The sequence below is a fragment of the Pseudopodoces humilis genome, chromosome 1, assembly GCF_049639895.1.
Source record: "Pseudopodoces humilis isolate 2021_Gansu_Grassland_sample_001 chromosome 1, ASM4963989v1, whole genome shotgun sequence".
Classification (NCBI taxonomy): Eukaryota; Metazoa; Chordata; class Aves; order Passeriformes; family Paridae; genus Pseudopodoces; species Pseudopodoces humilis.
This window is the reverse complement of record NC_142200.1, coordinates 20,049,781-20,071,882: the sequence shown is the minus strand read 5'-3', so window position 1 is coordinate 20,071,882 and position 22,102 is coordinate 20,049,781. Positions and strand designations below refer to the sequence as shown.

General features: G+C 46.0%; 1 protein-coding gene across 3 annotated transcripts; it reads right to left on the bottom strand.

The window, feature by feature from the left end:
* Positions 1-3,380: 3,380 nt before the first annotated feature.
* On the bottom strand, positions 3,381-21,666 carry RRM2B (ribonucleotide reductase regulatory TP53 inducible subunit M2B). 3 transcript variants are annotated; one of them, XM_088064651.1, is made up of 9 exons: positions 21,630-21,666; positions 16,873-17,025; positions 15,221-15,337; positions 14,160-14,293; positions 12,507-12,601; positions 11,462-11,595; positions 7,317-7,421; positions 6,143-6,256; positions 3,381-5,672 (listed from the first exon to the last, which is right to left on the bottom strand). In XM_088064651.1, exons 1-9 carry the CDS (start codon positions 21,630-21,632, stop codon positions 5,520-5,522), a joined length of 1,008 nt encoding a protein of 335 aa, XP_087920777.1. In that variant the 5' UTR covers positions 21,633-21,666; the 3' UTR covers positions 3,381-5,519. The 3 variants fall into 3 exon arrangements, with proteins under 3 accessions (XP_087920777.1, XP_005517037.2, XP_087920772.1); XM_005516980.3 differs by lacking the exon at positions 21,630-21,666 and adding an exon at positions 21,420-21,533; XM_088064646.1 differs by lacking the exon at positions 21,630-21,666 and adding an exon at positions 17,854-19,189.
* Positions 21,667-22,102: the final 436 nt, after the last annotated feature.

Here is a 22,102-nt window from a genome sequence, read left to right as displayed (position 1 = left end):
AGAGCCTGGACAACCTCCTGCATGGCAAGGCCACCAGCTGTGAAAAGGATTTCCTCATAAAACAACCCAAGTATAATCTTTCCAGAATCATGTCTGTGGGCTAAGGAATAGTGATAGGGAGGCAGACTTTCCCTGAAGCTCTCAAGTTCAGCTTAGGCTGCACTACCAGAGGTTTTTGTCAGATCAGTAAAAAGAATTTGGATGTTGAGACTTGTTCTTAACACTTCTGTTGGATCTGCCAATTGACAAGAAAACAAAATGCCACCAACTCCTCTGTTCCACCCAGAGCCCCCAGTGTGATTTTGGGAGCCTCACCACTAAAAGAAGTAACTTATGGATGACCTAAAAGAGGACCTTGTTTGAGGGGCTTGTAAAAACCACACCAGCCTCATGAGTGGGCAGCCCCCTCTGAGTCCTGGCTGGGGCAAGCAAACATGGTTGTGGTCAGCATCTGCCCCAGTCTGACAGGCCAGTGCTTCACTGCAGCCTTTCCTCTGGCACTGCCGCTGCACACTGGGATCAGCAAGAGCCAAGGCCAAGCCAGGCAGGACTTCAGCCTGAGCTGCAGCTGAAAGGGCACAGCAGCACCCTGCCAGCCATCACACTGAGTGGGCAGAGCAGCAACCAGCAGAGCTGCTCACAGCATCCCAGTGGCTTCATTTCAGTAGGAGTAGGAGTAGCATGCGAGATTTAGGAGAGACTTTCAGGGATTTTGAGCCTTTGAGCAGATCACATCCAGCTGTCATTGTGCTGGCACAATTTTTTTTCTGACATTCACTAGGCACCAGAGGGACAGAATCCAAAGTCAGTCCCTGCTGGTGAAGTCACCTATGAACCTAAAATAACTTTTCATCAGTCTGTTGATCTTTTTTCATAATATGCTGGTGAGGACCTCCCCCTGCCTCTGCAGCAAGAGGCATTTCCTAAAGGAACAGACAAGGCCTTGAAACAAGCCCCTAAGATGGCCTGTTCTCATGGTAGGTGTCAACACCTCACCCTTAATGCCAGGCTGGTCCATGCAGTTCTCTGTGGCAGCTCTCCTACAATCTCACTAGAGATGCTGCAGCAGCTATGGGAGGCCATTCCCAGGGTAACAGTAACCAAACAGCGGACTACAGCACAAAAAGGGATTGATGATACAGATTTGTTCCTGTGAGCCCATCAGCAGCCACACTATAGCCAATGCAGTGATGAATGGTGCTGCCAAAGCAATAGAAGGAGGAGGACATTTCCCAGGTAAGCCCTTCAAGCATATTTGTAAGAAGGATCTGCAGGGCAGGAGCCCCTGGTCAGCAGCACTCCACAAGAAGCTGTGATATCGGCAGCACTGCTGCCTGTCATGGAAATCTTTTGTCTGTCACTTACAAATCCCTTTACTTCACTTGAAGGGTCAAAATTCATCAGGGAATTCCCCAGCCTGTCCACGTGAGTACATTCAAACAGCCAAATGCCAAAGTTACTGTTCAAAGCAGAAATGAGTGCTCCACACTGGCCAAAAGCAGCCATTCCTGACATTTACCCGCATTTCAAACTGAAAAAACTTTAGCTAAAGTGAGCAGAGCACAGTTCTATCCTCAGGGCAGCCCTGGCTCCTAGAACCAGATCATGTACGATGGGATGGGACCACTGCCCATCTGTGCCCAGGCCACAGGAAGCAGGGCAAGGCAGCAGCTTTGGCAAGCCAGGAATAGCATCTCTTAATAGCAATGTTACAGTGTCCACCCTGCCCTTCTGCTCCAGGGAGAGTTTGCTAAAAGCTGACATTCAACAGCTTTTCCCCTCGGCTCTGCTGGTGCGTGTGGTGTGTACGCACACGCCTGTGTGCCAGACGCGTATCCCCGTATGCACAATCACGGAGTCTGTATGCATACAGGAACATTCCTGAAGGCACACAAGCATCCTCCCAGCAAAAACAAACTCAGCTACATGAAATATTAACACATCAGCAGCGCCAGTGACTGAGTCCTAGAAGGAGCTCTAGATAATAGTGACAGAAACATTAATATTTGCTGACTCAAGGGCTCCACCAGGAGGAAAAACCAGCCCAGATCATCCCCTTAGGAAGGCTAGAAGGAAGATGCTCCTCTGGCAGCCTGGGTGACTGGCAGGGAGGCCACGCCTGCTCTTTCAAAGCTTTCATCATTCAAAGACAAGGATAAGAAATGTGGTGGAAATGGATCAGCATGTCAGCTGGCCAGGGGCTGGCCGCAGTTCTGTGGGTGCTGCCACACAGGCAGCATCCTCACCTGCTGCAAAAAATTCCAGTCCAAAAACACTAAGAAAGAGATTGCTAGCTGCCCTGCTTTCACCCACTTTTATTTCCCAACACGGGCTGGGAATACTCACTGACCTACTGCACTCTGCAGTGGTTTCACAGGCAGAGCACAGCATTGGGAGCACGATGTCTGCTTGTGGCTACTGATAACCAACTCATGGGATTTGCAGGAGGCACACGTCTGCTTGAATGGGAACACTGGGAACTACAGAGGCCACTTTGGAATTTAAAAGGAGCGATTCTTCCCATGAGCCTCAGCTCCTATTGCAGCCCCCAGAGAGAGGTTTCTACTCATCCTACCCTTGCAGATACGTTCTTCATCACGAGACAAACACCTCCAGGAAGCACCTTCTCTGTCACACTGGCTACAGCGACGTCACACAGCAGCCTTATTCCAACCCAGACCACGTACACCGAAGGGATGCTTCGCACCTTCTCTCCCACACACACACACCCATCAGGCTTTTTTAAGCCTGATGGCCACAGCATGAGACACACGGAGCCCTCAGAGGCTCATTGGGTTCTGCCCCGTGCCCAGCACCAGTGGAAGAAGGCACCTTCATGCCTGTCTCAAGGAGGAACAAAGGGGCTGCAGGAACAAGACTTGAAATGGCAGCCCTGAGAGCGCATACACAAGCAGGTGTGAAGCTGTGCCAGCCCACACCCAGGTGACCAGCACTTGGCTTCAGGCAGGTGCCTGGCTGGCCCAGCTCAGGGCCTGCAGCCCATAATGCTGTGCCCAGGCAGTCAGGGTGCCCGCCCCAAGAGCATGATGCCCTTGATATATTGGGTACCGCACACTGACAATATATTTTTGGAGCATTTCTTCATTGAGTCTTATAGACTCCCAAAATACTTCTCCTTGTGCCAGAAAATCCCAATTAAAAACAAACCAACCAACCAACCAACCACCAAACCCACTTGTTTGCTCACTAGATTGCAAAACCTATTTCCAGGAACAAGAAAGAGCAAGTCAAGAGCTCCAAATTAGTGCAAGACAATATAGGGAGCACTCATAACTTTCTCCCACAGCCCAAAAGCTGTGAATACTGACTTACTCTGCCACATCCCAATTTTATCACTTTAGATTTCACAAGGAAGCATGTAACTTGTAAATGAAGGCATGGGCTTCCCCACACTCAAATTTTATTGAAACTACACACATATTTTACACACAAATTGAGTGGGAGCCGATGTACCAGACTTTGGTATCTCATATACATTTACAGAACCTGAGCACATTGCAGTTTCATATTAGAATACTCTCTATATTCTCATCATTCATGACTCAAAATAAAAGCTTTTTAGTACTTTCAGTGACATAATAGGTTCCATTACTCCAACAGCAGATCGATTTACAATATTTTCACTTTCTCCCCTATCAGCTCAATGTTTCCAAAAGGTGCTGGGTTTTCCCTCTGAGTCCACAGTTCTCCTGCAGTTCCAGCTTTTCTCTGTGCCCTCTTCCAAGTAACTCATACAAATGATGCAGGCTCTTCTCCAGGAAAAAATAAGCTGTTCCATTTCCATGGTCAGTACATACTCCTGATCTTTTAAAGAGACTAAGAAAAACTAAGTCAATTTTGCTGTTTATTTTTACAGCAGGGAGTTGTCCACTAGGAATTAAGTGCTAAGGCAGTGGACCTGCTTCATGGAACTCAGGTACCCAGGATGATGATTGATCTGGGCTGGCAGGGAAATAACACTTACACCACCCCATCACTGATAACCCTGGGCTGTCAGTTTGGCTCATGCCAGATGTATCAAAAGCAGCACAAAATGTTTGCAATATTAAGACTTACAAAAGCACTTTCACAAAATGCTGAAAATTATGAAAAATGCTTGGGTTTAATAAAGTGGAACCCTTTGTCTAGCTCTTGTACACTCACTTCATCTTGGAAAAAAAAAGAGCCCATCTATTTGCAGATAAACCAGGTACAGCTAAATAGCATGTCTTCTACCCCAAGTACCACTGCAGCATGTTAGCCACTCCTCAATCCCTCCATTCTCTGCACGTGATATCAAAAAATTACAAACAGTCTTCAGGCACACAATCAAAAACCAAACAACAGTCCTTTGTAAGATGCTGCTACTCCATACTACTTCTGGGCTTGTTTTTGAAATGTTTAATACCTTCTTTCAGAAGCTGTTCTGTAACAATGGTTCCAATGGTTCACATCAAACACACAACCTGATGTACCTTCATACGTTATTGGGTGCTTCCTTACATCTCGAGTAGTCTGTTTGTAGCACCTCAAGGAATAATCCCTTGGAATGACATGTCTTCTCACCCCTTCAATGCACAAGTACAACCAAGAAGGGGAGAATATCAAACCACCCAGCACAAAAGGGGGAGATGGACAACACCCAGAGCTGGCTGTTTCAGTGTCAAGTGATTACAAACAGAATTACAGACTACTTAATAAGGCACTTGATCAGTGAAGCAAGAAAAAACAGGCAGCAGAAGCCAAAGAACTACAGGATGTGTTTTTTCTCCACTGTTAACAGGTGTGCCTTTTCAAGAATTGTTCAAAGGCCACTGACCTGTTCAGTAACAGCTGTAAGACAAGAATTACATGTATTTGAATTACATGCCTACCAAGACCCATCAGTTTTCCAACCAGAATAAAAATTGTTTCAGACAGAACCTAGGTTAATGGGGAGATTACACTTAACTCCTGGGTTTAATAATATTCTATAGGTCAGACCTCATTAAGGTCTTCTCACGTTCAACTATTACTGTATCTGCAACAGGATGAAACAGAAGAGCTTTTACTCCAAAACTACCAAACAGACCAAACCTACAAACATGAAACAGAAAACAGGAAAATAATTTATAGTGATGTTTTTATGTGGAGTGATACCTCATCTGGTTTTCATATTAAAATACCATAACATGAGGTAAATATGCAGTTTGTTTCTTAAACAAACATCCACGTTTGTGACATGTGACACTATCCATGTCATCTTTAAAGACATCATTGACAGCAGACGAGTCAAGGGAATCTTAAAAAGGTCATCCTTCTACAAAGCCATATACATTTTTTACAGATGATGCCCCTTTTTTTTTTCAAATTACACAGAGAGAAATATATTTACTCCTCTGACAAACAACATGAAAACCCAGGAAAAATATCCCAGTAGACTCTGATTTCCACAAGAAGAAATTAGAAGAAATTAATTAATTTCACAGCATAAAGGGAGATAAGGAGAGGGAAACAGTCACCATTCATTTGCCACTTTGTCAAAAATCTGCATCCAGAGTGAAGACATTGTCCATTGTTTCTGCCATGACAGCAAAACGTTGATATTCCGAAACCCGCTTCTCAAAGAAATTTGTTTTTCCTTCCAGAGAAATATTCTCCATGAAATCAAAAGGATTTTCTGCATGAAAGACCTGGGGAAGGAAAACACACTGGTGGTTCTGACAGGGAAATAATGCTTTAAAAAGCCCATAACAAACAAAACTGTCAAATGCTTTCAAACTAGACCACCTCTGGCTGCAATACCCTCTAGGATCTATGGACATCTATCTAAGTAAATTCAGTACTGCCACTCCCAGGAGTTTGGTCTGTGGTGAAGTTCACTTTTGCAAGGTGCTTGTTATTCTTCAACACTGCAGCATCTGAGCACAGCTTACGTTTCCCATTACAAACTGAGCTGAGCAGCTGAAGGGAAACAAAGGCCTAAATTGTTCTTGCCCTTTTACAGTGAAGCATAGGTATGAATGCTGTGGTTTCAGCTGTCACTCAGAGGAAGTCCATGTGCTAAATATGACCTGCTCCCCAGCACGACAAGGGAGTGCTTTGTGCTGGCAGTTCTGGGCTGCACTGGCAGGCCAGCATTTGGGGCAATTGCATCTCTTACCTTTGAGAACCCAAGCTCCATTAGTAACCTGTCTGCAACAAATTCAATGTATTGTTTCATCAAGGTGCAATTCATTCCAATCAGACCCACAGGTAACGCCTCAGTTAGAAACTCCTAGAAGTTAAAATACAGATGACCTTTACAGAAATGAAATTTAAGAAGAAAAAGGAGAGAAGACACCTGTGTTTCACCGTAACATACTTTGTGATATTCCAGGCTCCCCAGGAAATTGTCTGAATAAATAACTTGCATCACTAAATTCAACAAATATCTTCTGTTTTCAGTAACCTCCTTTATTTTTAGCCTGTTATTCTGGAAAAGGCACAAGATTTTTATCACTGCCCCTCTAATCTGCCTTTCTTCAATGCCCCAGTGTAAGCTTCAGTGTCAGCTTAAGCTCCAGCTTCAATAAACCTACGGACCATACTTGTGGGAGCAGGAATAGATCAATAAATAACTGGTTTTCCTGGCTTCCAGCCAATATAGAATGATAGATCAGAGGACAATGAAATATATGAGTGCTGAACCCAGTCATGTGTATGTTTAGGCACCACTGCATACCTGTCAGTGTTGTGAGCATTTGTCATCATCACAGTAGTTAGATAACAACAGGAAAGAAAACTAAACTAAAATCCTGCCAAACACTCAGCCATGCAGAAACTTGTGTCTGCAGAAGGGTGGCACTTCATGTGAAAGAACCTGACATCAACCTCAGGAAAAGCCAGAAGACATGATACTCATGGCCAGAACAGAGCCTGCCTTCTCCTGAGGACAAGCAGAGATGTGAATACAATAGGGAGAGACAAAGATCCTGAAAGGACAGATGTAAACAAACTCCCCTCTGAGAGACAGCTGCAACTGGACTAGATGATTATTGTAGGTCCCTTACAAGTGAAATTATTCTATTCAATATCAAGTAAGACAGCTTTTCTTCCTTTCTGTCATTAAGGAGAAAACCAGCTGCCAGCTTTACCTCCCCCCTGTTGCTTGACAACTGAAACAGAAAGTCTCTGACTCTTATTGTCACCATTAAGGAAGAGGGAAAGAATGGTATAATGCATCAGGGATCAACCCTGAGCCAAGTATCAATCCTGAAAGTTAGAAGTTAATTTGTTTATTTTCACACCTCAGACTGGGCCCCTGCTGCCCACAGTGTGGTCACAGCCAGGATTACCTGCTCAATTTCTACAGCATTAACGATGATCTCACGGACTCGCTCTTCTGACGGTCTGTTCACTAAATAATGGAACATTAGACAAGCAAAATCACAGTGTAGACCCTGAAATCAGAGAACAATGAAAAAAACAGTCAGTTTTCCCATCTTCCACATAGTTTGCTCTTATTTTCAGGTAGTCTCATTTGCATTGAAGTTTCCCAGCCTCCTGCTTTTATGAAAGTCTTAATGTTATCACATGTAGTGTGGACTTGTAGTTTACAGCCCAGTAACATCTCAAATCTAACACATGCCACTATACCAAAATAATGTTCAGCATACACCTTTCTCAGGAAAAATTTTTCTGAGGACTCCTCTCTACTGTTAGTGATCCTACACAGAGCCTTGCTGGTCTCTGCCTCCTGTCAGGAAAGATTTTGCTGAAAGACTTCTACATCAAGACCTGCAAAACTACTTGTGAGTCAAAACAGGCTGTTTACCTGCTCTTTGAGATACTTGATTTAAATTCCTTCAGTAGCATTTCTTCCCTTGCTTCTCCCAACAGCATTTTCAGAAAGGCAGATTCAGATTGAAGTCACCAAACCCATGATTAACAAATCATCTCTGCCCCAGCTAAACTCCCCTTCTCACTTCACCCAGCTATCCTACACAGAGCCTTGTAAACTGTGCTCCTTTCCAGGATTTCCAGAAAAGTTTCCCAAGGTAAGTAAACATCAGGAGACAAGCAGCCCCAGACAGCTGCTCCAAGAGGCACTTCAGCTTCTCTTTGACTTGCCTGGGTACAGCTTGATGGTCTTGCTTCATCCATACCCACTACTGCCAGACTGAAGGAGCATTGTGCTACCATCTCTCAACTGCAAGGTGGTGGTTACAGCCAATAAACACCAAGAGGGCACACCCAGAGTGAAAACTAATCAGAAAGAATCTGGCAGACTATGGGCTACCAGACTATCCAAAATTATCATTAGCAAGTGTCAAAACAAAACCTGGGGGCTGACCTACTGGAGAGCTGTTCTGCCGCAAAAGACCTCGGAGTCTCAATGGGTAACAAGCTGACTGAGCCAGCAGTGCCCTTGTGACCAGAAGGGCCAGGGGTATCTTGGGGTACATTAGGAAGAGCGTGGCCAGCAGGTCAAGGGAAGTGATCCTCTCCCTCTGCCCATCCCTGGTGACATCACATCTGGACTGCTGTGTCAAGTTCTGGGTCCTCAATACAAAAGAGACAAGGAGCTACTGGAGAGGGTCCAGCAGCGGTCATAAAAATTATGAGAGGTCTGGAGTGTCTTTATTATGAGGAGAGACTGCAGGAGCTGGGCCTTTTTAGTCTGGAGAAGAGAACACTGAGAGGGGATCTCATTAATGCATATAATTATCTCAAAGGTGGTGTCGTGGTTTAGGAATGGCACTCACCAGTTCAGTGCCCCTACCAAGACACTCCCAAACCAGATGCCACTTGCTTGCTCCCTGCCCTCACCAAGACACCCCCAGCTTCCCCTTGCCCTTTCCTGCTTTGCGGATGGAGGCACAAAAGGTGAAAATCATGGGACTGGAAAAAACAATGAGGTAACAAAAGGAACAGTAACAGCAATATGAACAACAAAATGTATAAGACAAAGAAGTTATTTATATGGAAAGCCCATGACAAATACCCACCTGCTCTTCCCAATTACATTTTTTCCCACTGGAAGGAACAACCTTCTTCTCAAAAGGACGAGAGAGTCCCTTTTCCCCACCCCTGTCAATGACCTGAGATGGTACCCAACAACATCTTATGGTCTTAGCATGCCCACACAGCTCCAGGCTCCACACCCTCACAGCAACTACAAAAAATTAACTCTCTTTGGCTGAAGCCAGGACAAGCAGGTGCCAAGAGGATGGTTCCAAACTCTTTTCAGTGGTGCCCAGCATCAAGATGAGGAGCAATGGCTGCAAACTAAAACACAAGAAGTTTCACCTCAACATCAACATGAGGAAGAACTTTGTCGAGTGTGACAGAGCACTGGAACAGGCTGCCCAGGGTGATTGCGGAGTCACCCTCTCTGGACACATTCCAAATGCACCTGGACATGTTCCTGTGTCACCTGCTTCAGGTGACCCTGCTTGGCAGGGCAGTTGGACTAGACAATTTCCAGAGAACCCTTCCAACCCTTACAATTCAGTGATTCTGTGAAAACCATTTTGGAGAGGCTACATAATCCTTGTGATTAAGGTCATGAAACAGCCCTGAAATAACATAATTTGTGAAATATCCCCCCTCTAGTGACCAACTGCACTAGCTGCCTGCTGCAAGGTTTCCCATGGTCTTATCCAGGGCAACACTACCAGCAGGATGCAGGACATGCCTGGCTTCTCCCATGAACTGGTGTGCTCTGCTGACTGGTGATCCCACCAGCTTTGCACCTTTAAGTATCAGAGATGCACCAGCTCAAGAAGAGCCTGGGAACAGAGCCAGCAGCTCAAAAAACACACTGAGTGTTAATCAGTTATCTGTCCAGGTGCACCAAAAAACAGTTTGTAGTTTTCCACTGTGGATTCTTTTTACTGCTACTGGGTTTCAATGCAGGTGCTCTGTGCACCAAGCTTTAACCTTCATAACAGCACTGCAGTTGGAACTATGCCAGCAGAGCTCAAGAAAATTTTCATCTTCTGGTGCTCAACTCTGCAGAGTAGTTATACTCAGCTGTAAGTAATTCTGCCTCGCTCAAATGGATCAGTTCATGATGACTCACAGAAGACACAAGGAAGGTAAAGGCTGAAGAACTATTTGTTTTTCCTTACTCATCATATCACTTTTTTCAAAAGTGTCTTTTAAAGACATATTTTAAGATATCTCATTTCAAAGCAATTTATCTAACCCATGAAAATTACTTCCATTATAAAAAAGCTCTTTATACATTAAGACCAACTCTGCTAAATTACAACCATTAGCATGTTTATACTGCATACAAAACTGGTCTTTCTACTTTTTCAGTGCTGACAGCTACCTAAGTAGTGCAGTGCACAGTCCCCAGCCATAAACAACAGCTGTCAACTTGCAGGGAGCAAGGAAAGGAAGAAGAAAGAAAGGAAGGAAGCAGTGAAAAGGGGCACTTGTAAGCACATGGTCTGTCATATTTGGTGTGATGACATGCAGCCCCTCAGACACAAGTTAAGAAGCACTCCCCTCAAAGGCAGATCTGTAATTGCCCCCTCCCAGGAGATGCTATTGCTGTGCAGCAACACAAGATCATGGAGAGGACTGGTATCTCATGCTTCTGCAGCAACCTGCCACAGCTGCCTCAGTGATGGATGGAGGTGGCTGTCTGCAAGCTCTGTGACCCACAACCAGGAGGAGGTGGGGAGTGCTATTTGGACCCCACCTGAACCTGCCTGAAGAAGCTGAGGCACAGTAAATTTCAAGAGTCACACATTATCCACATTCTTGCTACAGACAGGCCCCCCTGCAGCTGGGGACCATGCAATTCCACCCCACTTCACTTCTTGAGCAGCTGGGCCTTTCCCTCCCTTCACAGGACAGGAAAACAAACATCCCCTTCAATCTAAAAAATCCATCTTTTTGCGGTGCTCTAGCGTGTCCAGGGAAGAGCAACAAAGCTAGTGAAGGGTATGGAGCACCAGTCTTATGAGGATTTGCTGAGGGAAGTGGGAGTGTTTAAGCTGAAGGAAAGGAGGCTCAGGGGAGACCTGAGCTCTCTACAACTACCTGAGAGAAGCTTGTGGTGAGGTGTGGGTCAGTCTCTTCTCCCAAGCAACAGGACAAGAGGAAATAGCCTAAAGTTGCATCAAACAGGGGATTACATTGGATATCACAAAAAACTTCAAGGAAATTGCTGTCAAGCATTAGAATAGTCTGTCCAGGGAAGCAGTTGAGTCACCATGACTGAAGGTATTTAAAAGACATGGGAATGTGGCACTTAGGGACTTGGTTTAGGGGTGGACTTGGCAGTGGCAGGTTAACAGTTTCATTCGGTGATCTTAAAGGTCTCTACCAATCTAAATGATTCTATGATTCTATAATTATTGGTAAAAGTCTGCTTCTTTCCCCTTCCTCTGTCAAGACTATCGGTTCTTCATGAATATAATTCTATCCTTCCCCGGGAAACTCACTTTTCTTCCCAAACAGTGTGCAGGACGTGCCACATTACCTCATCTCTGCTAATAAGTTCATTGGAGAAAGTCAATCCAGGCATCAAGCCCCTCTTCTTCAGCCAAAATATAGCAGCAAAGGAACCCGAAAAGAAGATGCCTTCCACTGCAGCAAAGGCAACCACTCTCTCACCTGTTTAACATAACACATTTTTGTTAGACACAAATTGCAGTATTTCTCATCAGCAAGATGAACCATTTGCATCAGACAGAGTGGTGCTGGAGAGGAGCAATCCCCTCTGCAGCACCAGATGCTGTCTCTGACCACATCCGTCAGCAGATCGTGACACATACAGGGTCTACACACCCCACAGCACCCAGCCATAGGGAACCCCAGCAGAACTGAAGAACCAGGGAGCCCCAGTAGAACTGAAGAACCAGGGCACCCACTGAAACCATCACAAGTCAGAAGCAAAAGAATTTAATTGTCCGAAGTGTCCAAGACATTAGTACTCCATTATCTCTGTCTCCTGAAAGGCAGGAAAGCAGCTGTGTAACTGACAGCTAAAACTGAGAAAAAGGCCAATTTCTTATAAATTAAACAAAAAACCCTATACCACAATTTCTTCTTGTTGGGAATCTACATAAAACCTTATTCTTACAAGAGTGAAAGACTACAGAACATAAGACACAAATAACTATTCATGTTATCCCACCTTTAATTTGGGGAAAGCAAGGCATTATTGGTGCCAGTTCTCCATGTTCTCTTCATGAATGTATTTCTTCAAACTACAAGACCATCTGACTGTTTAGTGAAGCCACATCATTCAGTATGGGTCATTCAGTATAAAGACAAAAAAGAGCACTTTTCATAACATGATTTCAGGGGGCACTGCCATTATTTTATTTCTCTAGCTGAAGATAAAAACATACAAGCTCACAAGTAAGAAGAACTTACTTCTAGCTCTTTAGTTAAACCAGAGACCCAGAAGTCACTACATCTCTGGAGAATTTAATTTCATGTTCCAGGGATGCAGCTTACTCACAGAAGGTCAGGTTGTGATACACAGTAGAAACAAGAAACAAGTAGAAAAAGCTACACACCAAAAGTGGATTCTCGGTCTTCAATCCACTTCAGAGCCCAGTCTGCTTTCTTCTTAACACAAGGCATTGTTTCAATAGCATTAAATAAGAAATCCCTATAGAAGAAAACAGAGACAAAACATCAAAATAGTGATTTATGTAAATCTGCCCTGGTTGTCCCTTCCAGCTCCCGGATCCCATTATGCAAGGCTCTGAACTAACCCAAGTAAGAGACCATTCCCACCCCAAAGAGGTGATGATCTGTCCTGCTTTTGTCTGGGATAGAGTTCATTTTCTTCCCAGTTGCTTGTACAGTACTGTGTTTTATATTTAGAATGAGAATTATATTGATAACATATTGATGTTTTAGTTGCTGCTAAGCACTGTTTACACAAAGTCCAGGACTCTTCAGCTTCTAACCCTGCCCCACCTGGGAGCAGGCTGGGGGGAACAGGAAACTGGGAGGGGACACAGCCAGGACAGCAGACACCAAGTGGCCAAAGGGATACTCCATACGATGTCATGCTCAGAGTATAAACTAGGGGAAAGCTGGCTAGCTTCTTGGGAACTAGCTGGGTATCAGTCAGCAGGCAGTGAGCAACTGCAATGTGCATCACTTGTTTTGTACTATTATTATTATTATCATTATTATTATTATTTTCCTTTTCTGTCCTACCCAACTGCCTTTACCTCAAACCACCAGTTTTACTTTCCTCCGCGATTCTCTCCCACCCCACTGGGTGGAGGCAGGCAATGAGTGAGCTGCTGTGTAGTGCTTGTTGCCTGCCAGGTTAAACCATAATGTGATCTGTGATAAAAAAGGCAGAGGGAGGGAAAAGTGTAGAAAGAAACAGCCCCAAGGACTCAGGGGAGGCAAGCTGTGAACTCAAACATCCCATCCCAGGAGTGCTCACCCACCAGATTACAGTCTCTCTCTTGAAGCCAGCTACTTCAGTCTATCCATAGAGCAAAAACCTCATCTTGCTCAACTCCACAGAAGGAACAGGACAAGTCCCACGTGCACAGACTCTGTTCCTATGCTGAACACCTGAAAGGAAACCTTGCAGTCCTCCCACCATCACCAACACAGGATGCCACTGTGGGAAAGCAAGCTCTGCCTGACCATCACCATGCTGGAATCTCTGAGGGAAAGTGCTGCTTTTCAAATGTATTACCATTTGGACTAGAAGTTCTTCAAACAAAAAAGGTGAACTCAATCATTCAAAAATAAGCAATTCAAGTTGTATTAAAAAGCACTGACAACAAAAAGGTTGAAAGGACACAAAACATTGATTGCTCTATATTAGAAACACCACCTTGATCATGAGCACTCAATTTCCTCAGGCTGATCCTTTGCTGATCAGCAAGCACTGAAGGAGCACAATAACCTCAAGGAGCTCATCTAACCTTTAACATTTCACATGCTCCATGCTTCCAGCAACAAAAGATTTATACAAATATTAACTATCCTTCTGATACTCCCACAATAAGCCTTGGTCAGTAGTACTCTTCTCTATTTTCAGACATGCAGGCCTCAAAAGCTTTAAGGAACCTTCCCCAACTCCCCCAGAAAGTCAGTATGAAACAGGAGACAGATGCCATGCTGTCCTACAACAGTGGCACTGGCTTCAGTGACAGATTTCCCACAGCTTTGTAACACAAGCAGAGGTTTACCTTTTCTTGGGATCTTTGATGTAGGTGTCTATGAGCAAGCTGTACATCTCTGAGTGAACATTCTCAATGAGAATTTGAAAGCCATAGAAACAACGAGCTTCTGGGATCTGCACCTCCTGACTAAAACGTGCCACCTACCAAAACCAGAAAGCATGGCAATGAGTACAATAAAACAGTCCTGCATGACACTACTCTGAGCTCAACAGGAAAGATAGCTGATCTCTGCTACAGAAACAGGAGTGGAGCAGTTCGATCCTACTTTGTTCAAAGACATGTCAATAGGATTGCTGTGGTGCAGAGGAAAATAAAGCAAGCTAGCCAGAAGTAAATACATCTAAGAGCTGAAGCGTGAGGGCATACGTACACAGAAGAACAGCAAAATAATGCAATACTAAACACTTAGTACTGAACAAAGCCTCAGACTTTTTGTTCAGCATTAAAAATATAAACAGAATGACATAAGGCATGTTCATGCAATACATTCACATATATACTACATGTTAGAAACATTCAAACATTTGAGATTTAAACTGGGCATCTGCAGACAGACACCACTATTAACCTGTGATGAGATATTCTCCAGCCCAGAATAGATATCAACAGGAAGAATTCCCCACCTTTTTAGCAGCACTCACCTGCAACCCTAAAAGATTCTAGGATGCCGCTCATTGAGAACAAAAAGATTTTACCTTAGGAATACATGGCACAGCCATGGTCTGTATTCCCTATTTTTCAATTAACTTGAGTACAGGAAAAATATGGGGTTATATTAATTCATTCAGAAATGCACATCCCACAGCCAAGCAGGGGCTGAACTTAAAAGCTGTGTCCTAGAGTGATGTGATTGGGAGCCCTGATGACCACAGATAACCCAACTTAAACACTGTTCCCAAATGAACAAGCTGGTTGTTCCACTTGACAAAGGTAAGATGGGAAGAAAAAAAATACACCTTTAATAAACCTATGAATTAATATGAAAAAGTCAAAATGGAAAATTAATAAGTTGAAAAGTTAATAAGACAATAATATGACTATTCAAGCCCTCTGTAAGTCTTTCTCACCAGGTTTTCATTTACAATTCCATCACTGGCTGCAAAAAATGCCAGAACGTGAGAGATAAAGTATTTTTCATCTGCTTTCAGCTTGTTCCAGTGAGGAAGGTCCTTTGACAAATCAACCTAATGAAAAGAAAAAAGGAAAACATTATTGTCCTTCTGGATTTGTCATTCTGTAAAAACAGTCAAGTGACTGAGACAGAGTTTTGGCATTTGCTTTCAAATCTTTACACGTAGGGAATTTAAATACTTGTGACTGTAAAAGACAACAGAGACACAGCAGTACTGTTGTCTCTCTCTGCAACAGTAACATCATGTATTTGTTTCACAGTTTACACTTTGTAATTTGGAATAAAAATTAGTGTCTACTAAATAAATTAACAAGATTTTGAAAAGCCTTAGTATCTTTTTGTCACAAGTATTAACATGTACCAGTAACCAGAGCTCATTCTGAGACACTGAAACTTTACTTTAAATAAATGTTGATACTCCAAGAAAGCTATACCCGAGCGTGTCAAAAGATGGACTGAGGGGACTTCTGCCTTTGGCAGGTATTCAGCCTCCATGTTGTCAAAGAATGATATGGAGCAAATGCTGAGCAACTGCTCTTGTCTATCAGACCAAACCCCAGCCATGAGAGGAAACCACAGCTTTTTTCACATGGGTCTTTTTTGTTTGTTTGTAGGATTTCTGAACCAACACAGCACTAAAGTAGAGCCAGATGTGAAAAATGCAGAAGACCCACAGATGGCAGGACAGTATCAGAAGGAACCAGTAACATAGTAAAAAGGAAATGCTGGTAAGGCAGGAGTTCAAATACTTTTTCTTTATTGGTTTAAATGAAGATCTGCTGCTACAGGGCAGCAAGCTGCCCAGGCAGGTAATGAAATACCACCTCCACAAGCAGCTGCTCCTCACCATCCTATGATGCTTTCTGGTCTATTTAGAGCCTGCCAGTGCTTTCACCTCACTCCTCTGCAGTTGCAGACCACTGCCTACAAATGAGCAAAGGGTGCATAAGCTTTGAGCTGGAACAACCAGCTCCCCTGGCAGGTGATCCCTCCAAAGCAGAGGAGTGCTCAGAGGTCAGCACTGCTGTAAGCATAGCAAGTACTGCTCAGGTCTAGCTAACCAGCAACCTTGGGGAAGAACTTAGACCTTGCACTGTAACATGGGGAAAGCACCTCACCAGGGCAATCAGGGGTCAGCTAAATGCATTTTTAGCAAGTGTCTCTGGTTAACACTGTCTGTCTGGAAATTTAGGTACCTAATATTAAGGAACAGCATGAAATTTCCCAGAGATCTTACATGGGCAAGGAGTTAGTTGCAGGTTCAGAGACCACAGCATGGTAGGAGCTATCTGACCACCAATAAGAGCAATCTATCTTAGGATTTCTCTGTAACTAGAGAAGCACCTCAGGTCACAATTCCACGTCATCCTAAACTAAGCACCTAACACAGTTCTGCTGAATCACCCTGTGGAAGCAGCTTGCTTTCCACTGTTCGTGAAGGGAGTTCTGCTTTGGTACTGGCACCTGATGTTTGATGCAATTAACTCCAACCTTTGCAACACAGGAGCCAGCAGCAGAGCTAGGAAAGATGAACCAGGACTCTGGTGGTCTCACTGCCTTTTGCCAGCCCACTAGCCCAGGGCTCACCTCTTCTGCCGTCCAGAAGGAGGCCTGAGCCTGCTTATACATCTTCCATATGTCTGGGTACTGGATGGGGAAGATGACAAACCGGCGGTGATTTTTTCTGAGTAGAGGCTCTTCATCAAGGTCAGAGCCATTCTCAGCAGCACTCGAAGAGCTCTGAAAGTAAAGCGCAGTTCTGGTTAAAGTTACCACTATTTATTCCTCCTCCTCACACTATTCCAAAGGTGCAGTTTAAAGTTCACCCATGTCACACAGACACTCACCTGGCCCCCTGGGGTACGTGTCCCCTCACCCTCCATCCGTGCTCCCTGCAGCACTGCCTGTCTGCCTGGCTCTACCCAGCACGGCTCACACCAACCACCCCCTCCCAGCTGTGCCGGTGCCAGGAAGTGCCCCACACCTGTGTGCCACAGATAAAGCCTTTTGCAGCACGGGGGGAAATCTGCTCTGGGAGACATCAGCCACTGTGGTACCACACACGGGGAGACACATGTGACATCAAGGCATGGTGCCTGCAACCAGCACAGCTCCACCAGGCTCACTGCCCAGGTACCTACAGTCATTTGCTTTACGTTCAGCCTTTAGGACCTGGATGGTCTGCTTTAAGAAAACCAAAAGATCACAGCAACTAATCCCAACTGACAGAGGACAGCCCTGTGCCACAGCAAGTCTCAGCACGGAGGTTTGTGTACGCAGTCTGTGAGGGCAGCCCACACAACACAGCGGGTCTGGAGGCTCTCCCTCGAGCGCCAATATGAAGCTAACGTGCCTCTTCCCCACAGTTGGCAGCAGAAAAACCTATGCCTGGAGTCACCCATTTCCACACTGATCCTTCTGTATGGAGTCCCAGAGGACATCTGTGCACAGCTCTTCCTCAGAGAGTTCTAGCCCAGCTGAGCTGGGGAGATGGGGACAGCTGATATTTAGGAAACAGGCCAGTGAAAAGTAGCAGAGAGGGCACTCTGAGCAGGGCTTTCACCTCACCTCTGGCTGGAGACATCTGCTCCCAGGATCAATCCCTGCAGACATGTCACCAGGCACCTACTAGAAACAACTGCTGTGAAGAGCTGTCAGGATAGCACACTGCAAGCTCTGCAGAAGGGCTGGTGACTCACAGTGATCAGACACTCAGCCAGCAGGACGCCTTTCTGGACTGGTTCCAAGATCCCACTGACACTGCTTTAGAGGATAACTAACAAGAGGCAGTTTACAAGGTGTTACATATAATACAGCAGAGGAGTGAACACCATTATTTTTACCTTCCCGGAGGCACCAAAGTCCTTTCCCTAACCAGCCTGCTTGTAACTACTCACATAATAAAAAGCATTCCTTCACTTCAATTTGGAAAATAATCTCAAACAAATAATGCCATTCACATTTTAAAAAACAAATGAGCCCCAAACATACATGCACATTGCATAGATGGCATAGATACCCCAGATGCCCAGAATGACGTTGAAGCACATTCTGGCTTACAATTCTACCACTTTATTCTATTTTTAAATATTACTCAATTACATGAGACATATTTCCCACCATCATCTTGCAGAGTCTCTGCCGAAGGCCATGAAAGATGTTTTTTACTTCCCAGGGCATAGAGATGGTTATAATAACTCTCTGGAATTGAGAGAATTTGGGGTCGGCAGGTTTGGCTTCTTGTCTTAGCACACACCTTCTCAGGGCCTGGCATCCAGCCAATAATTCCATCTTCTTCTGCACCAAGAGACATCCTTGAAAATGGAAATACTGCAAGTCTTCCCTATTAGCCCAGCCACTGCTGGCTCACAGACAGCTTGTTGTCCTCCAGGACCCCCAGAGCCTTCTCTGCAGAGCTGCTTTCCAGCAGGTCACCCCCACCCTGTAGTGGTCCCCAGGGTTATTCCTCCAGGCACAGGAGCTGCATTTGTCTTTGCTGAATTTCAGACAATTCCTTTCCCCATCTTTCCAGTCTGCTGAGGTCCTTCTGAAGGGCTGCAGAGCCCTCTCATGTATCAGCTGCTCCTTTCAGCTTTGTGCCATCAGTGAACTTGCTGAGGAGGCCTCTGCCCCTTCATCCAAGTCAGTGATGGGTAAGTTAAACCATACTGGGCCCAGAATTGAATCCTGGGGGACACAACCAGTGAGAGGCCTGAAACTAGACCTTGTGATGCTGGCCACAATCCTTCAAGCTCTGCCATTTAACCAGTGCTCACTCCACCTCACCATCTACTCATCCAGCTCACACTTCCTGAGCTTGTCTATGAGGGTACCATGGGAGATACTGGAAAAAGCCTGGCTAAAGCCAATGTAGACAAAGTCCACTGCTCTCCTTTGTCTATTCAGCCAATTGTTCCACCACAGAAGGTAATCAGATTGGTTAAGCACAAGTCTCCTTTGGCGAATCCATGATGACTAACTCCTGATGACTGTCTTGTCTTCCACGCACTTAGAGATGGACTGTAGGATGAGCTGTCCCATCATCTTTCCAGGGATTCAGGTGAGGCTAACTAGTCTGTGGTTTAAAAAAATGTACCAGTATTTTGTTAAATAGATGGTTTTGGTTGTTTGGAGTTTTTTTTTAATTTTAAAAAAGGAAAGGTCAGTCACAGAATCTCCCGCTCCACCTGTATCTCACCTCCCTTATCACCTTCAGGGTGCAGGAAGTTTTACAGGCAGACAAGCAGCTAGTGGCTACAAGACAATCCTATCTTCTCCAACTCAGTTTCAAGAACGTGGCACATTCTGATCACTGCTGAAGCTTCTGTACAATCACCACCTTGTGCTGAAGGAGCACAATGCATTCCCCACGTTGCCTTGCTGGATCCAGGGGCACTGGCAGGAGTGTGAGGGGCAGGAGAAGGTAGAAGTTACTAGGCCAACACTACCTTCAATCTGCACGCCAGATCTTTTTCTTAATGTTATGATGGTGCATAAAACAGTCAACACTCACCATAATGACAAAGGGCGCCCAGTTTATAATGTGTACGTGCTTCGTTCTGTTCAGACAACATGACCCAAATGCATAAAAGAGCTGAAGCTGGTGGGCACAGGCAGGGTCAACCAGAGCCGACTGCCCAGGGCCCCATCCAGATGAGGCTTCAGTATCTTAAAGGATGGATACTACACAACCTCTGTGAGCAACCTGTTCCAGCATCTGACCACTTTCAGAAGAAAACAAGTGTTTTCCTACATGTAGTTGCAACTTCTTGTACTTCAATGTGTGACCAACGCCCCTAGTACCACCATGAGTCAACACTGAGAAGAGCCTGTCTCTGTCTCCTTTATTCCCTCCACTAGTTATTTTCACACATTCACAAAAATCCCCTGGAGTCTTCTCCAGGCTGAACAGTCTCTCTTTGTATGACAGATGCTGCAGTCTCTTAATCATTAGCCCTTGGCTGGACACACTCCAGTACATCACATCCCAGTTATTCTGCAACTGCAAGAGGCAAGCTCTTCTGGTGATGACAATAAACCAAACGGACAACAAAGACTGCTTAGGGGTACTGAAATGCTTTCCATTAATTCTAAATTCAGAAAATTAGGAAATAATTAACATAAATACGCACATACAAGCATCACCCCACAGCTACAGATGCTGGCCTACATGTACAAGTATCACAGTTACATGCCCTACATCAGCTGTAGCCAGGGAAAAGCTAAATCCCACTGTGATGTGGAACATACACTCAATGGTATGTGCCCATGAACCCTCACACACCCTATTAAGAGGCTGCACGTGCACCCCACGAGCTCCCAGAGCATTCAGGCCAGCCCTGGGCAGCACAGGCCATGCCAGCAGTGAGATTAGAAAGACCATCACCATTCCTGGAAGAGATGGCTTGCATTGCACAGTGTCTGAGGAGTACAACACCTGCTGGTCCCACTTGCTTGGGGGATCACAGGACTACCATGCTCTTCAGTATGGGTACAGCACTTCACTGTTGAGGGGGAAACGGTAAGGGGCTTCTTACACTTGTATTTAACATGGCACACCTGTTTTTGGATACTTGAGTACCGATGAGCCACAAGGCCTCAGAACACCACGTGGGTTTCCCTGCCATAATGATCCCTTCTCCTCGAACACCTCAGCCTGGCTTATCACGGCTGTACCGGGGGGACTCCAGAACGTAGCTCAGACGCCTCCCAGGGGCAGACTGTCCTGGTGCACAGGGCCTGGCAAGCCAGGAACATCACCAACACCCACACCTGCCTCCGGACGAACTCTACCTCCCGGCCCGGCAGGTGCAGAACGCCCGGGGAGGTGGGGGCGGCGCTGCCGACCCCGAACCGAGCAGCCCGCGGCCTCCGGTCGGAGGCCCGCATCCGCCGCAGGTGCTGCCGGCGCTCCCCGGGGCCGCGCTGCCCGAGCGGTCCGACCCTGCCGAGCCCGGGCGAGACAAGGGCGCGGGGGGACGGGCCCGTTCCCTTTCCAGGGCTGTCCGAAGCAGCAGGACTCCGGCCCGGCAGAGAGGCCGCGGGGGCCCGGCCGGGCAGGGCTGCGCTGCCGCCGCGCCGCCTCCGGAGCCCCCGGCCGGCCCGGCCCCGCTCCCCGCCCCGCCCGGCCTTACCCGCTCCGGGCCCGCCGCCTCCTGCAGCGCCGCCGGCCCCCGGCGCTCGCCCATGGCCGGCGGGACCGTACGGCGAGGGGCGGCGGCGGAGGAAGGGGGAACGGCCATGGCCAAGGCCGCTCCTCCCCCGGGGAGGCCTCACTAATTACATAACAAACACAGAGCTGCGGCGCTTGGAGGCGCTCGCTGAGGGTCCGTCAGGGAACGTACCATTGATACTTGTTTCTCTCCCTTCTTGCAAACAGAGAGAGCTTCAAAAGATTCCGGTGTTGCCTTCCAAAAAGGTAACTATCGGTGCTGCTTTAAGTGTATGCCCTTAAGAATTTTGGGTATTTTCTTTTTAAAGGCACCTGGCTGCCACGGTGACTGAGACCTCCCCTGTCTCCATCCCCAAGCATGCGAAGGGGGAGTCAGGGCAGCTGGACTCCTCTGAACTGCATCTGTTTCCTGCTTTTTTATGCCTTGTGAGAGACGCTCAAGCCTCACCAGGGCAAGGGATAAGAAAAGTTCCGTGGGGAGATCTGTGACTAAGCACAAGAACAGCTCTGGTTTTCTTTCATGGAGTTTTCTGAGGAGCAGAAACACGTACCTGAGCAGTAAGTGACTGAAAAGCACAGCAGGAACACACAAACACTAAATGAGAAAAGGTGGATTCACATCAACAATATCTGCTGTTACCTGAG